This window comes from Carassius carassius, chromosome 46, assembly GCF_963082965.1.
Source record: "Carassius carassius chromosome 46, fCarCar2.1, whole genome shotgun sequence".
Taxonomy (NCBI): Eukaryota; Metazoa; Chordata; class Actinopteri; order Cypriniformes; family Cyprinidae; genus Carassius; species Carassius carassius.
Window position 1 is genome coordinate 22,159,273 of NC_081800.1, and position 15,419 is coordinate 22,174,691.

The following is a 15,419-nucleotide window of genomic DNA, read 5'->3' on the forward strand; positions in this document are numbered from 1 at the left end:
CCCTTAAAGTGGCAGTATTGCAGTATTGATAATATTGCTTCTTAATTATAAATTGTTTGTTTTTCCTAATTTCCTAATGAATACATGCACATCCTAATGTATCCAATATCCACTTTATTTAAAAATCCTCAATTTAGACTGAGATAGAATGCAAGAGATGCACTGCAGTTGTTTAAAACATTGAATGTCACTCTAAACACATTAGCAGACCTCACCCAGCTTTTCCTAAAATTGAAAGTTTTTTGGGTAACGTGTAACATATGCACCCTGGAGCTTGTTCTAATCCTTATTTTGTTGTTGCACCACACCCTCGTGCAACTACTTTAATTCCCTCTAGACTCCATGTGTTGTTTAGACCAGTACTCTGAGAAAAACAAACATTCTCTCTAATTATATGGATATTATCATCTGTGGGCAAAAAATTCTTGGAATCCTTCCTGTCGTATTCAACCCCCTCCTGTCCGGTGAGGATGTCCTGTCAGTGTGATGGTGGAGCAACCAGGCACGTGACAGGGAGTGGATAGAGATTATTTTGCCTTACAGCCCAATGTATGGCTAGATCCCACACAACGTTCCAGTCAACCAAAGCCTCCGGTGATATTTCTCTAAGACTGCTTCTACCAAGGGCTCAACATTCAGAGCCTCATCTGCAGTAACCACATAGCAAGGTATGTCTCCTAAGCCTCTGTCGTGTGCAAAACAACAGGAATTTGATTATTGTTGATAACCAAAGTAATTGCTGGGGTTACGTTGACTTGAAATTTCAAACTGGGGCAATAAATTTGGTGCCAAAAGAGCAGGGTTGGGCAACTCTGGCCCTCAAGGTCTACTCTCAAAACTTGCTGAGCTGGGAACAGGCAAAATAGACAGGTTTTAGGGAAAAATGCCTTACACGTAATCCTCTAACAGCAGGGATGGGCAACTCTGACCCTCAAGGTCCACAGCAGAGTTTAGCTGCAACCCTAATTAAAGTCTTCAGGATTACTTTGAGAATTTCAGGTAGGTATGTTTAGGGATGGAGCTGTCAGGACAGAGCAGTTGTCCACTTTTTGAGGATTTTGTATCAGACATTTTTTGCCTTTCCCAGCTCAGCAAGAACAATACTTATTTACTTGTACAATTGCTCAAAGTAATCCTTGTAAACATCCTTTTAACAACTATTTCTGTCTTTTCATCTGCAGAACATGACGTATGATCTACACAACTCGTCGTACGACTTTTACAACGGCACGCCATGGTTTATCTACGACTGCACCATCCATCTAGATGAGGATGGCCGACGGATCACTCTTTTCCTCCTTTACCTAGTGCTCTTCATGGTAGGGTTGGCCGAAAACACCCTGGTGGTTTGGGTGAACTGGCGAAGGCGTCATTCGGCAAATGGCGTGCTGTTCTGTGTCATCAACGTGAGCTTGTCCGACTTGATGGTGGTCTTCACCATGCCTTTCTTCATGCTGGAGGTGACCATGGACAAAGTTTGGCTGTGGGGCCGCTTCCTTTGCAAGGTCACGCACCTTGTATATGTCATAAACTTCTACAGTAGCTCCTTCTTCCTGGCATTCATGACCTTGGAGCGATACCTTACCCTGACGCGGCCCAACAAGCCCGCCTGCTTTCCGACGCAGCACAAACGCCGCTGGTTTCTCTGCACTGGGATCTGGCTTTTGTCGCTTGTGCTGGCCTTGCTGGAAAACGTCCACGTCGACTTGTTGGAGTGGGACGAACCAGGCTGCTACATGGTTCCTGAGCAGTACTACACGGAGTGGTACGTGTCGGTTTCCTTCCTCTGCCTGATATTCCAGTTCCTGGGTCCGGCTTCTATCATCATCACCTGCAACGTCCTGATCGCCCGAGCCATCCGCACAGTCCCCGACATCCAGAATCGTCGGGATGTGTGGTTGGTGCACGTGTACTCACTGGTCTTTGTGGCCTGCTGGCTACCGTACCATTTGGTGTTGTTCTTGTTGACAGTGGACGACCTGGACCCACACCTGTTCTCCTGCAACACAGTCGGGGTGCTGTACTTCTCTTTTAGCCTCGTGCAATGCTTGTCGCTCTTTCACTGTATTGCCAACCCAATCCTCTACAACTTCCTCAGTAAGAGCTTCCGCAACAATCTAATAAATGCAGTGATCAGCCGCATCTCTTTACCGCCGACCAGTGCGCCAACTAATGCTGACAACGCAGGGACAACGGCGGTAAAAGAGCGGAAGCTCAGTAACGCCAGCACAAGTCACTCCGACATTGGCGCGTAAAGAGGGAAACTCGGCGATTTGATGAAACACAGCACATGAATGTGCTACGAAAAAAATGCCTTGATGAGGCCATTGTTTTTGGTCAGTTGCCTGGTAACCAACCATATTGTCTCCTGTTTTTCTCACCTCAGTATTGCTAACAGTACAAGGAAGGAAATATTGTCAACCTTTCGTAACCTTTATTTCCACCGGTTCCTATTGTCATATCTAGGAACTCCTTGACAAGTAATAAAAGAGCTGTCCACATGCCAGTATTTGGACAAAGACAGTTTTGATTGTTCTGCTCAACAAAAACTTTCACTTAGCTGTCCATATGCGCAATAACAACACCTAGAGCTGTTTTAATGACCTTTTAGCTCAGCAACTTGTATATATTATAAATGTAATTGGGAAAAAATGAATACAATTTGTTTTAAATAATTTTTTTAAGGTTTGAGTGAAAGTGTCAAATCATGTGGGCTAATACCATTTCCTGAGGGCATGTGCTGCTCCAATGTCTAAAAAATTATTTTTCACTATAGAAATGTATGTTGAATATAAATATGCTGTAATTAACATGGATAAATAGTGGTGCTGTGTTAAAATGATGTGAATATGACCGAAATTTTACTGTTAAAAAGACAAGACCCTGGCAAGTTTTGTAAGTACCGATTTTATTCAGAACACAAGTACAGCTGTATTAAATCATAATACATTTCTGATAGTGACACTGAACATGAATAAATCATATAAATAACACTGAAGTAATATAAGGCAATTTCATGTTTCATGTTGAAAATAAAATGTAGTATCAAGATATTTACAGTTTATGATCACAACATCAGCTGCAAACCGTGGCAAAGCACTGGTAATGTGCATTCTTTCCTAAAAATAAAACTGATTGACTGATAAAGGTATTGAAACCAGGCATTTTATAAGGTTCAGTCTGTATTTTTCTGTGCTACATTACAAATAAAGCTATACCAACCACAATGTCCCAGCAGTTTTGAATACATACTTTATGGTTTGACCAGTGACATCAATTATGAATGAACCAGTGTGCTAAAACAGGTTTTTAATTTGAACAAGAAATTATTTAAATGTACAATGTAAAATTGTCCCATAAAAGAAAGAAAAAGCATATAACTGCTGGGGAAATTGTACAAAAAGACCATCACAGCTTTCTAAAGAGAACTGTAATTTATTCACAATACCATTTGCACAAAACACTCTGATATGTCCCAAGTGAAGAAAGTGAACACTGCGATATGAACTGACTGATGTATTAGCACCTCAGTCTGAATCGCTTCTCTTTTCCAAATGAAATGATTTATGTAAGAAGAGTTTTGCTTTATGTATAACATCCAAACTGTATGATACTACATCTCATGAACCAGTAACTATTTCTAATTAAGTCTGTCAATGATATACAACACTAATATAAAAATAACAGCTATTCTGTAAAAGAAAAGTACCGTTATATATTTATTATTACTTTTTTTTTTTTTTTTAAAGGACCAATTTTATTTTATATCCTTGACCTAGACAAGAGCACTGCTTTATTTATCAGAAAACATAGAAAAAATTATATTCTCAGCGTGCATTTGCATTGGAATATCCAGAGACCTTTAGCTTATTGTGACAAGAGTTGCCGGAAGAGCATACAAAGGTAAATCGCAGATCAGCACTTGGAAAAGCTTTCCATTAAAAATGACTTCATTAAAACACTACAAATCAAAAGTTTGGAGACACTTGACTGAATTTGTTTAGTGTGTTCTTTAAAAATCTTCTGATCTAACTGCTTATACTTACTTTGAAGACAAATATAACTTATTGTGTCTGTGCAAGAATTTCTTTACAAAACTAAATTTTTGTTTTAAATAAATGAGCTGGTCCACATAGTGACTGAAAAGCAGCCAAAAAGTGCTCGGCACACATATAAACTTCTTTAAGTGTTCAAACACTGTGTATCATAATGTTCTTGGCAAATATTTGAAAAAGCTACAGTATAAGATCTTTATTTTTATAGATTTTTTTCATAGCTTTGATTACTTTATTATTATTCTAAAATATAAAAAAGAAATGGAAATAAGTAAGCGTGTCCAAATATTTGATTGGGAATGCAGCCTAGCTCAGTCTCTCTTGCCATCAAGTGGTCGAGTATCAGCATTACATAAAAAAAAATCGTTTTACCTTCAAATTAGTCTTTAAAAAACAAGAATCGCTCTCATTCTGTACACAAATGACACAAAGACGATCACATTAAACACTTCATTCAAGTGCCCCTATTATGGGTAATGAAAGGTTTATAATTTTGGTTTAGGGAGTCCCCAACAACCTCAACATGAATGACTCATTCGAGTGATTCAGAATTACTTTGAAAGACAATAACTTTATACATGGTGCACTTTCAAATGTAAAACTTTGCAGGATGTTTTCATTGTATGAATGTGAAAGTGACGTGACATTCAGCCAAGTATGGTGACCCATACTCAGAATTCGTGCTCTGCATTTAACCCATGCAAAGTGCACACACACACAGCAGTGAACACACACAAACCGTGAACACACCCAGAGCAGTGGGCAGTCATTTGTGCTGCAGCGCCCGGAGAGCAGTTGGGGGTTCGGTGCCTTGCTCAAGGACACCTCAGTCGTGGTATTGCCAGCCCGAGACTTGAACCCACAACCTTAGGGTTAGGAGTCAAACTCTCTAACCACTAGGCCACAACTTCCCACACTGCATGAAATGTAATGTTCAAAAATCCATAATAGGGTCACTTTAAATTCTAAGTGTACTGTCATTTGCCCTCAACATACTAAGTAAACGTGGGCACACATTTTTACGGAGCGTTTAGAGAGGGCGAGTTTCAGGTGTCCATGTTAGGGATGGGCTCTTTAGAGTGGTCATTATACATAAAGGTCTCCTCGATGTTGAAATCAGGTGGCAGCTGGTCTTTGTGGAGCTCCATGTGCGAGGAAACCATCTTAAGTGTGGAGAAAAACAGGCCGCAGACGGTGCAGCGGTACATGAGGGCACCCGAGTGCGTCTTTAGGTGGCAGATCATGGTGGAACGGCCACGGAAGAAGCGCATGCACACTTTGCACTGGTAGGGCTTCTCGCCCGTGTGGATACGAAGGTGGTATGTGAACTCGCCCGAGTGTGCGAAATGCTTACCACAATATCGGCAGCGATACAATTTTTCCCTAAGCCCCATTCCGCCACCAGAGTTGCCATTCAGGACAAGTCCGGCAGGAAACGGGGCAGCGCCGTGAGCCATTTTGTCCTGCTGGTTGAAGCCTAGGCTTAAGTTGTAACCTGTTTTACCTGGGCCGCTCGCTTCCATAGGCGAAGAGGAGGATGAGGAGTATTCGAGGGTCTGGTCCACCTTGCGTTTAGCTGGCCATACCTGGCTGCCCTGGAGCTCGTTCGAATGCATGCTGAGATGGTAATGAAACGCGGTTTCCGAGCGGAAGGTCTGTGGACACAGGAAGCAGCGCAGCTCGGCCTGGCCTTCTCCGCTGGTCTCTGGGCTGCCCTCGGCCTGTTTCCCCGATGTTCCTTCCTCTGTGTGTAGAGACAGGTGTCTTTCCAGCAGCGCACTCTCCAGGAAGAGGCTGGCGCATTGTGGACAGGTGTAAATAGGAAAGAGGTGTGTCAGTGTGTGCCACAGGAGGGCGCATCGAGAGGGCTGAGACAGCTGGCACACTCCACAGCGTAATGTACTCAAGCATGCATGGCTCTGAACGTGGTCCCTGACAGCCTGAGGGAAAAATAATCCATTATTAATATAACCAAATCAATCAAATTTATTGAAATATATTGTTTATACTAAAGTAAATGGAACTATATCATCTTTCTACAGTATTTGGTAGTGTTGTCAACATAAATACTTTTGGAATATTAAAACAACAATAAATACAACAATATTAAAATATTACAACATCTCAAGATAATATTAAGTTAGCAGCATGTTACCAATGGACTGTTTTTTTATGTTATACGAAATAATAAAAATAAATAAAATATTTAAAATAGTTTTTGAATATTTATTGTATTAATACAGCCGTTTTTATTTGTTCTATTACTTAGATTTTATTTATTACTGTTTCTTTGAGTAATTACTTGAAACTGTAATTAATGCAGAATAGATGTTTAGAATATTATTTTAATGCTGAATCATATTAACTATATTTCTATATTCAAATTCATGACACATACACACTACTATAGTATGTATTCCTTTTTTGATTTAGTTATCAGTTTTAACTATCCTATACTTACATATTCCTATATTTCTACTTCAACTTATATTTTTTGCAACAAGTGGCCAAGTTTTTAAAGTTTTTCATTGAATATTTATATTTTATTTCAATTAACGATTTCAGCTTTATTTCAATTAATTAGAGTTACAAGGCTTAAAAAAAAACAACAACTAACAAACAAACTAGGACTGTGCAAAAAATCGAATGCGATTTTCATGCGTATCTCATCAGTAAAGACGCTCATGTAATTAGAAGTATATCTCCAGCACGTGCGTTCAGATCAGGGTTGCCAGGTTTTCACAACAAATCCTGCCCAGTTGCTTCTCAAAACTAGTCCAAAACTAGCTCAATCGCGTTTCCAGGAGGTTCCCCGATAAAAAATTGCTTCCCAGGGTTAAAATATAAGTTTTTTTTGGCAGGGTGTCCTTGGTAAAATTCGCATTTTAGGTGCTAAATATCACGTTATTTGTATTGGGGTCGCTTCGACCCGCAGACATGAAAAGCAACCTCAGACTTGGCAACACTGGTTGGCATTTACTACACAGAGCCGTAATTCACTGACAATCTACACAAAATCGATGTTAAAATCGCAGGCGATTCTTTGTCGATTTTGAAATCGATTTTGTGTTAGTTGTCGGTAGACTACGGCTCTGTGTAGTAACTGCCACTAGTAACCCCAATACCAATAACGTGATATTTAGCCCCTAAAATGCGAATTTTACCAAGGCAACCCCGCCAAAAAACATATATTTTAACCCCGGGAAGTGATTTTTATCGGGGAACCTCCTGGAAACGAGCTTAGGCTAGTTTTGGACTAGTTTTGATAAGCAACTGGGTAGGATTTGTTATAAAAACCTGGCAACCCTGATCTGAACGCACATGCTCGAGATATACTTCTAATTACAGGAGCGTCTTTACTGATGAGATGCGCATGAAAATCGAATTCGATTTTTTGCACAGCCCTAAAACAAACCTGTTCCACTAACCTTAAAATCATTCACCACAGATTTAGCACAGATGGTGCACTGCAGTTCCCCTCCTTGTCGTTGGGAGGATCCGTTCAGTAGGTCTGGATTTTGAAGGGCGCACTTAGCAGCTGACTGACGTCTGTGCTGAATCAGTGCGGATTCAGTCCGAAACTGATGCTCGCAAACGTCACAGGAGAAGAGCAAGATGCCCACGTGTGTGAGGGCATGAGCAACAGCAGCAGCGCGGTCCGAGAAGGAGGCGCCACACACCTGACATGAACCAGTTTCCGAGAGGTGCGTCTCAGCGTGAGTTTGTATGACGGAGTTTTCCGCCGGAAGTAGCATCCCACATGATTTGCATGGCTGCGATGATGGCAGTTGTCCGAGAGATGCCTCGTTTTCACCATTCTCTATGCACATCAAGTCCTCGTCGTCCTCTTCCTCCACAATGAAGTGCTCCTCCTCATCGCTCAGCTCAATGATGTCCTCTGAAAGTCCTTGCCACTGATCGCCGCCCTCCGTCTGCTTTTGTAGTTGGTGTCTCTTGCTAGAAAGATCTTCCTTAAAAAAATCTGAATCTTTGATTGATCCCGTAACGGCCCCCAGTTGCAAACTGTCTAATGGATCACTGGAGGGTGATGAAGGGGCGCAGGTTTCACCTCCAAGCTGGGCTGAAGAATCAAGGACAGAACATTGTTCCTGAGGCCCAAATGTTGATTTGCTACCATTGACAACAAGTTTGTGCACTGAGTTACTTCTTCCATCCTCTTCTTCATCCTCCCGCTCGGTTTTGAGCTGCAAAGTCAGGCCAGGAAGAGCGTCTGTAGAACGGTTATTGTCCAAAGGACTCGGCTTGTTGGTAACCTGTTGATTGTAACCTAAATGTATCTGCAAGTCTTCATTTTTTGGCGACTGGGTGGCCAAGTGGGAGCGATTCAACCTGCCGTTCCTGCCTTGAGAAACCGGAGATGGAGTTACAGGTGTAGGAGCGGCTGAAGAAGACAACGAGGAGCAGGAGGTTGCAGAGGACGAGCAGACAGACGCAGCCACGGGATTGACTGATACCATATCGCTTTCCAAATCCCCTTCGGCAACTGGGTCTCCAGAGCTGGAGCTCTGCAGGTCAGGAAAGGTGGCATGGCAAGCGTTCACCAACTCCCTCACACCAAGCCTTTCTGCCAACTCATACAGCACACCTACATCAATCAAGTCCGTGAAAATCTCACCCGTGTAGATAAAAGTCAAGACTTTCTCGAAATTGGCAGCAGAAACAAAGTCCAGAGAGAAGGTGGTGGGAACGGCACCTTGGTTGCTGGAACCTCTGGAGAAGAGGCTGCTAAAGTGTGTGCAAGAGCACGCCAACACCACGCGATGAGCCGGGAAGGAACGGCCTCCGACCTGGAGGACGATGTCGCACAGGACACGAGACAGGCGGCAGCGGTTGAGCTCGGAGAGGAGACGGGCCGCGTGGCCAGAGCCCTGCAGCCTGATCCGCATGCCTGGCAATTCCAACAAAAGCCAGGATTTGGACTGAAACACAAAAGTGAATGGAAAAATGGATGAGGTTCAGATAAATTATCATAGCAAGGTGCATAGTCTATGCTTATATTAAATTAAATAATTAGATTAGATTAGATTAGATTAGATTCAACTTTATTGTCATTGCACATGTAAGGTACAGGACAACGAAATGCAGTTAGCATCTAACCAGAAGTGCAATAAGCAGTAAGAACAGAATATACAAGGTCTACAATATGTTACAAATGTACAATAAATATACAAATAAGGCAGTATTATGGACATAATTTACAGATTTTAAATACAATCAGCATGATATACAGATAGGTATACTATGAACATACTATGCAGATGGATTATGTAAAAGTGTATGTACACAATAGGCAGAAACTATAAACATATGAACATCATTTACAATAGTGCAATGGACAGTAAAAGTGCATAGAAAATAAGTTAGATTAAATGTTAGATTAAATAGAATTATACCACCTCACTGTATGAAGTCACTATGAAACAGTATTTAGTAATGTGACAAATCTGCACGTGACTTGTTATCCATCAGGAAATTATTAGATCATGAATAGTGGTCACTATTGCTGGAATATCATGTTAGATACTACTCTAAATTATGCTGCAGTATATACAGTAAGTGTGTATTACATTAAATTTACATGCAAAGTAAATTATAAATATTGCCTTGGCAACTAACTAAAATAATGTATTAAAATTAAATTATTATTCAAATTACTAACACTTAAATAAGTTAAATATAAAAATATGAAAAACTGATAAAAATGACAAAAGCACGTAACTTAATTACTAAAACTTAACTAACATTTTAAATCATTTCCAAGACACCACTGGCTAAACTAATCATTCATGGGGTTGCAACAGGTCATGTGACAAATAGGTTTTAAGCATAGACTGTATAAAAACCCTCTTTTACTGTCTATGATAAAAACATGGACGTAGTGTCCGTGACGTCACCCGTAGATTCCTGAAGAGAGTTTTTGAAGCCTAAAGTGTGCAGAGCATAGACAGAAAAAGAAATGGACACAGCGACCCCATTGGAACTCAATTGAGACAAGTGAAGCCCATTTTTAGCGATTTTTAGCACTTCCGTTTCTGACGCGCACACTCAAACTAAGCTTGATGATGTCAGCAACCTGTCTGACAATTTGACAGCGAATAACTTTACATCTGAGGCGTTTAAAGACTCCATTTGTCCATTATTTATTTCTAAAAATACACCACAATGTATAAAGGGCTCCATTACCTTCTATGTTACATTATGGCCCCGTAGAAACAGTTTTTGTAAAAATAGGCTAACGAAATGGGCTTCACTTGTCTCAATTGAGTTCCAATGGGGTCGCTGTGTTCATTTTTTTTACTGTCTATGGTGCAGAGCCAGCCATCACCATCATGGCAGAGCGTCACCGCGCGGCTCTCCCGGACAATCGAAAATGGGCAAAAGGGCGGGAGCTGGTTGCTGAAGCCACGCCCACTTAGCGCGACGGCTGTGACAGCAGTGGCAATTCACCTGTCACTCAAGTGGCCACGCCCTTAATTATGCAGAACTTTAAGGCTTAATATAATTTAAACGGATGAGTTATAAAAAAATTCACCCCCCTCACAGTTGTCATGAAGGGCAAAATTAGCTATATCGACCAAAATCATTTTTTGCACCAGGCTGAAACAATGTTTTTTTCTGCTGTAAAGTTGGGCATTTTAACATGAGGAGTCTATGGGATTGACCCAATCACTACTCAAAACAAGCCCAGTCGCTTTTCGGGGGCGATTCCTCCGGTAAAAATCTACCAGGGGCTAAATATCACTTTATTGGGGTCGCTTTAACCCACGCAAATGAATAACATCCTGCGACAACTGTGTAAAAGTATCCCAATTCCGCGGGAAAACCGAGGACTTGGCAACACTGATTGACTCTCTTAAAGAGGTCTTCACGGGTCCAAACGTTCATGCCCGAACCCGAAAGAGACCCATAATGTACTACACCGAACTGACCCGGAACCGTCTAATATTTCAAAAGCTGGACCCGGCCCATGTAGATCCGAGAAATGCCTACCCGGACCCGTATATTATTTGAAATCTGGACCAGAACCCGCAGGGAAGACACAGACCCGACTTGACCCGACTGTTACATATTCCACCATAAATTGCTATTACAAGTCAATAAATCTACAAAAAAATACAGCTTTTTGTCTTACCTAATTTAAGGAGCCGTAGTCTCTCTACCTGACTGCCTGTGATGCATTACAATCCTCCGACAAGAAAGTTATTCATGTTATTCCTCTTGTTATTCCAAGTCCAAGCTTAATCCACTCATTATTTCAGCTTCAAAAGTCCTCTTGATGTCACGGTGACGGATGACAAATGCAACTGTGCACATGTCCATTCTGACTCGAGTTAACTCGCATAATAACCTCAACTGTTTGCCCTTTTGAACTATAATAATGATAGCTTGTGCAATGCCATGGCCGCTGATGTTATTTATTTGCTAACATCTCTGTGCTCTCTGCTCTGCGTCGAGTCTGAATCTTACCAATAAAACTTTAAGATTAAACGGTTCATTTATATTTTTATAAAAATGGAAGAAAATTATTGAGCCAAAAGAGTCTCAAAAAAGATAAATGCACACACTACATTCACATATGCACACACAGGATTCATACATGCACACACATGATTCATAAATACAAACACAGGATACACAAATGTGCACAAAATTTACAAATGCACACACAAAATTTAAAAAGCACAGAAGATTCACAAATGCATACAAAATTCAGAAATGCACACAAAATTCAGAAATACACACACAATTCAGAAATGCAAACAACATTTACAAATGCACTCAAGATTCACAAATGCACAGGACAAGATTCAGAAATGTATTTCTGATGCACACACACATATATCTTGATTTACAAACTGCTTGCGGTCTGTGAACTTCACTGCATTTGTGTGTGAATTTTGAGACTCCCCTGACTTGGCTCGACACACAAATGCCTTTTTTTTTAAACAGGGAATGATCTGCAACCAATCAGATATCTCCCTTGTTGTAGCCAATCACAAGAACTCACTCCACGTGGGGGATTGTTTACTTATAAGCCAATCACATGAACGCGTTCACACAGCGCAATATGCCTGTGGTGCGGCATATTATAGCCTACTTATTTATGAAACTGTATGAAAATACAGATGTTTAGATTACAATTCAGGTTTATTTTTTATTATTTTTTACAAAATATAAATTAAAAAATGTCTCAATACATATAGCCCAGTGACTGCAGAAAAAGTTAACCATGGATTCATAAATTTGCAATAGGCAATTATTTCATTTTATTGAAATATTTTAATGAAAGTAAAAAAAAAAAATTACACCTTTTTGAATATTTAAATATATCTAAATATTCTTTTGGATGCAATATAGAAGTCACTTTAATTATAATATTCGGTCCCTACATGAAGAGAGAGTCAGTGGTCCGCTGCGGAAGGAAAGTGACTCTCCGACTGCGAAAAGTGGGTCTCCGGCTGCGTGAGGAAAGTGAATCGTTCGCTGAGTGACTCGTGAGGAAAGTGAATCGTTCGCTGCGTGAGGAAAATTAGTCGTTCGCTGCGAGAGGAAAGTGAGTCGTTCGCTGCATGACTCGTGAGGAAAGCGAATCATTCGCTGCATGAGGAAAGTGAGTCGTTCGCTGCGAGAGGAAAGTCACTCTCCGGCTGCGTAAAGTGGGTGTCCGGCTGCGTAAAGTGGGTGTCCGGCTGCGTAAAGTGGGTCGCTGGCTGCGTGAGGTAAGTGAGTCGTTCGCTGAGGAAAGTGAGTCGTTCGCTGCGAGAGGAAAGTCACTCTCCGGCTGCGGAAAGTGGGTGTCCGGCTGCGTAAAGTGGGTCGCTGGCTGCGTGAGGTAAGGGAGTCGTTCGCTGAGGAAAGTGAGTCGTTCGCTGCATGAGGAAAGTGAATCGTTCGCTGAGGAAAGTGAGTCGTTCGCTGCGTGAGGAAAGTGAGTTGTTCGCTGAGGAAAGTGAGTCGTTCACTGATTGGCTTATAAGTAAACAATCCCCCACGTGGGGTGCATTCTTGTGATTGGCTATAACAAGGGAGATATCTGATTGGTTGCAGATCATTCCCTGTTTAAAAAAAGGCATTTGTGTGTCGAGCCAAGTCAGGGGAGTCTCAAAATTCACACACAAATGCAGTGAAGTTCACAGACCGCAAGCAGTTTGTAAATCAAGATATATGTGTGTGTGCATCAGAAATACATTTCTGAATCCTGTCCTGTGCATTTGTGAATCTTGAGCGCATTTGTAAATGTTGTTTGCATTTCTGAATTGTGTGTGTATTTCTGAATTTTGTATGCATTTGTGAATCTTCTGTGCTTTTTAAATTTTGTGTGTGCATTTGTGAATTTTGTGCGCATTTGTGTATCCAGTGTGTGTATTTATGAATTATGTGTGTGCATGTATGAATCCTATGTGTGCATATGTGAATGTAGTGTGTGCATTTATCTTTATTGAGACTCTTTTGGCTCCATAGAAAATGTAAAACGCAGTTAGGTGGTTAAAGTGTCCCTCACTGGTTGCCATAGAAACATGAAACGCGATGGAGACTGCACATGCGTGCTAGCTGTATCAACCTAAAATACGCAATTTGAGCATCATAGAAAACTTTCATGTGACAGTTCACCTCAGATTGTGTTGCTGATTTGAAATATATTAAATATTAGTGCGACAAGTCTGCAAGCATTATCACCATGCTTGCACTTGCATTAACTCTGAGTCTGCGTCTGATTCTAAGGGCAGAGAGAGAGAGAGAGAGAGAGAGAGCTTTTTTTGGCTCACTCTTTTCTTTTCCTAATTTTACAAGTTGCAAGTTACAAAAAACACAAGCAGTGTTTGATCACGGCCGGGTGTTCTCCAAGTCCGATGACTCCGATCTCACGGGTATTACACACAATGTTAAACAGACCCGGGACCCGAGGTAATAGACTCGAACCCGACCCGGACCCAGCTGATCATTTAAAATATAGACCCGAACCCGTACGGGTCCCGGGTCGACGGGTATCGGGTGCACTGTGAAGACCTCTACTCTCTTTTGCAGCCAGCCTCAAGCGGCCAGTCGATGAATTGCAGTTTTAGTCACTTCCTTATTGGCTTCACTAGAGAGAGCGGGAGGTTGCCGCTAGGTTTTAAGCAACATTGTTGTCACATGACCTCATCACATTGCATGATTAATGTTTGAAAGATTTATAATGCATACTTTCTGGAATAATGCAAACAGTATGTGGTATTAATTATATACTTATATACATAATTCAGAAGGTAGTAGAGTAGTACTGTATTTTGAACACAACCCATATGACAAGCACTTGAAAAACAAGAGTGCCTGGTGACCTCAGTCATATCATATAGGCTTTTTGGATTAACAATATTTGCTGCTCCTTTATAGACAATATATATTTAAGCATGTGTAGCACACAACTAGTGCGCAATGAAACTGCTCGATGTATTCTAGTTTATTTAGTGCATCATTAGTTTAGCCGAGGCTAACCGGTTGCCATTGGATTCCATTAGCAAGTGCGGCTACCTAGCACTTTAGCGTCATCTCTCGCAATGGAAATAAAACAGACCGACGAGCTACTAACTAGAACACAGACACCACATAACAACTCAAGTGTTTCCTTACCCATGGAGTGCTTCTAGTTTGCGATAGATAAATAATCTCACTCGGTTGCTGTTAGCCCAGACTGTCGTCCCTGCATAGACACTGACGGTGTCTCAAAAGCTAGTGAGCTGTCTAAATAGAAAACTCAGAACGGGCATGTAATGGTCAGAATACGCTGTCTAGGCTAAAGAGCTCGCTATGTTTTTAAGACAAGCCCATTGTGTCATATAAGACTAAAACAAACTGGACACCGAGCACTGAGGGAGCGCCTCCCATTGAAATTAATTTAATCCTCTGATTAATTATTACTCTGGAAATCCTCCACATAACTCAGGAATGTTGGTTTGTCTATAAATAATACAAGATTGTGTTAGGCAAAAATATAATATTAATCAAAATATTATTGGTTATATATATATATATATATATATATATATAATTATATTTTTTTGGACACATTATTTAAAGCTGTACAGTCACACTCGTTAGACTTTAGTCTGTACAGCGTTTGTGGAAGAACTGATGTTTTTAATGTTTACAAATGTTAATGTTCTTATGTTTAACATTTAAAAAAAAATTTAGTTCATTTTCATGTACTGTTTAAAATGTTTCAGGCATCTCTCCATTTTGAATTGTGTGAATCTATTATTACAAAAAAATATATTTTATATACATTTTATTTAAAAATAAGTTACATATTGGAACATATGAAAAAGTTGGTAGAGCTCAGCAAACGATCCACTATTATTGAAT

The 15,419-nt window shown here is 40.7% G+C and overlaps 2 protein-coding genes across 2 annotated transcripts; one reads left to right on the plus strand and one right to left on the minus strand.

Annotated features, from left to right (window-relative positions):
• The first annotated feature begins 472 nt into the window (after nt 1-472).
• LOC132129305 (G-protein coupled receptor 182-like) lies at nt 473-2,874 on the plus strand. Its single transcript, XM_059540848.1, has 2 exons — nt 473-668; nt 1,182-2,874. The coding sequence occupies exon 2, from the start codon at nt 1,185-1,187 to the stop codon at nt 2,253-2,255; it is 1,071 nt and encodes a 356-aa protein (XP_059396831.1). The 5' UTR covers nt 473-668; nt 1,182-1,184; the 3' UTR covers nt 2,256-2,874.
• Nucleotides 2,875-4,814: 1,940 nt separating this feature from the next.
• Nucleotides 4,815-14,941, minus strand: LOC132129481 (zinc finger and BTB domain-containing protein 39-like). The gene is made up of 3 exons (XM_059541101.1): nt 14,688-14,941; nt 7,484-8,995; nt 4,815-5,995 (listed from the first exon to the last, which is right to left on the minus strand). The coding sequence occupies exons 2-3, from the start codon at nt 8,960-8,962 to the stop codon at nt 5,102-5,104; spliced, it is 2,373 nt and encodes a 790-aa protein (XP_059397084.1). The 5' UTR covers nt 8,963-8,995; nt 14,688-14,941; the 3' UTR covers nt 4,815-5,101.
• Nucleotides 14,942-15,419: the final 478 nt, after the last annotated feature.

What these genes read in the sequence shown, in the direction of transcription:
- LOC132129481 (XM_059541101.1), bottom strand. Translation starts at nt 8,962, where the DNA reads ATGCGGATCAGGCTGCAGGGCTCTGGCCACGCGGCCCGTCTCCTCTCC. An exon ending in CTGTGGTGAATGATTTTAAG is followed by an intron (nt 5,996 to 7,483) that starts GTTAGTGGAACA and finishes TTTTTCCCTCAG; the next exon opens with GCTGTCAGGGACCACGTTCA.
- LOC132129305 (XM_059540848.1), top strand. Translation starts at nt 1,185, where the DNA reads ATGACGTATGATCTACACAACTCGTCGTACGACTTTTACAACGGCACG.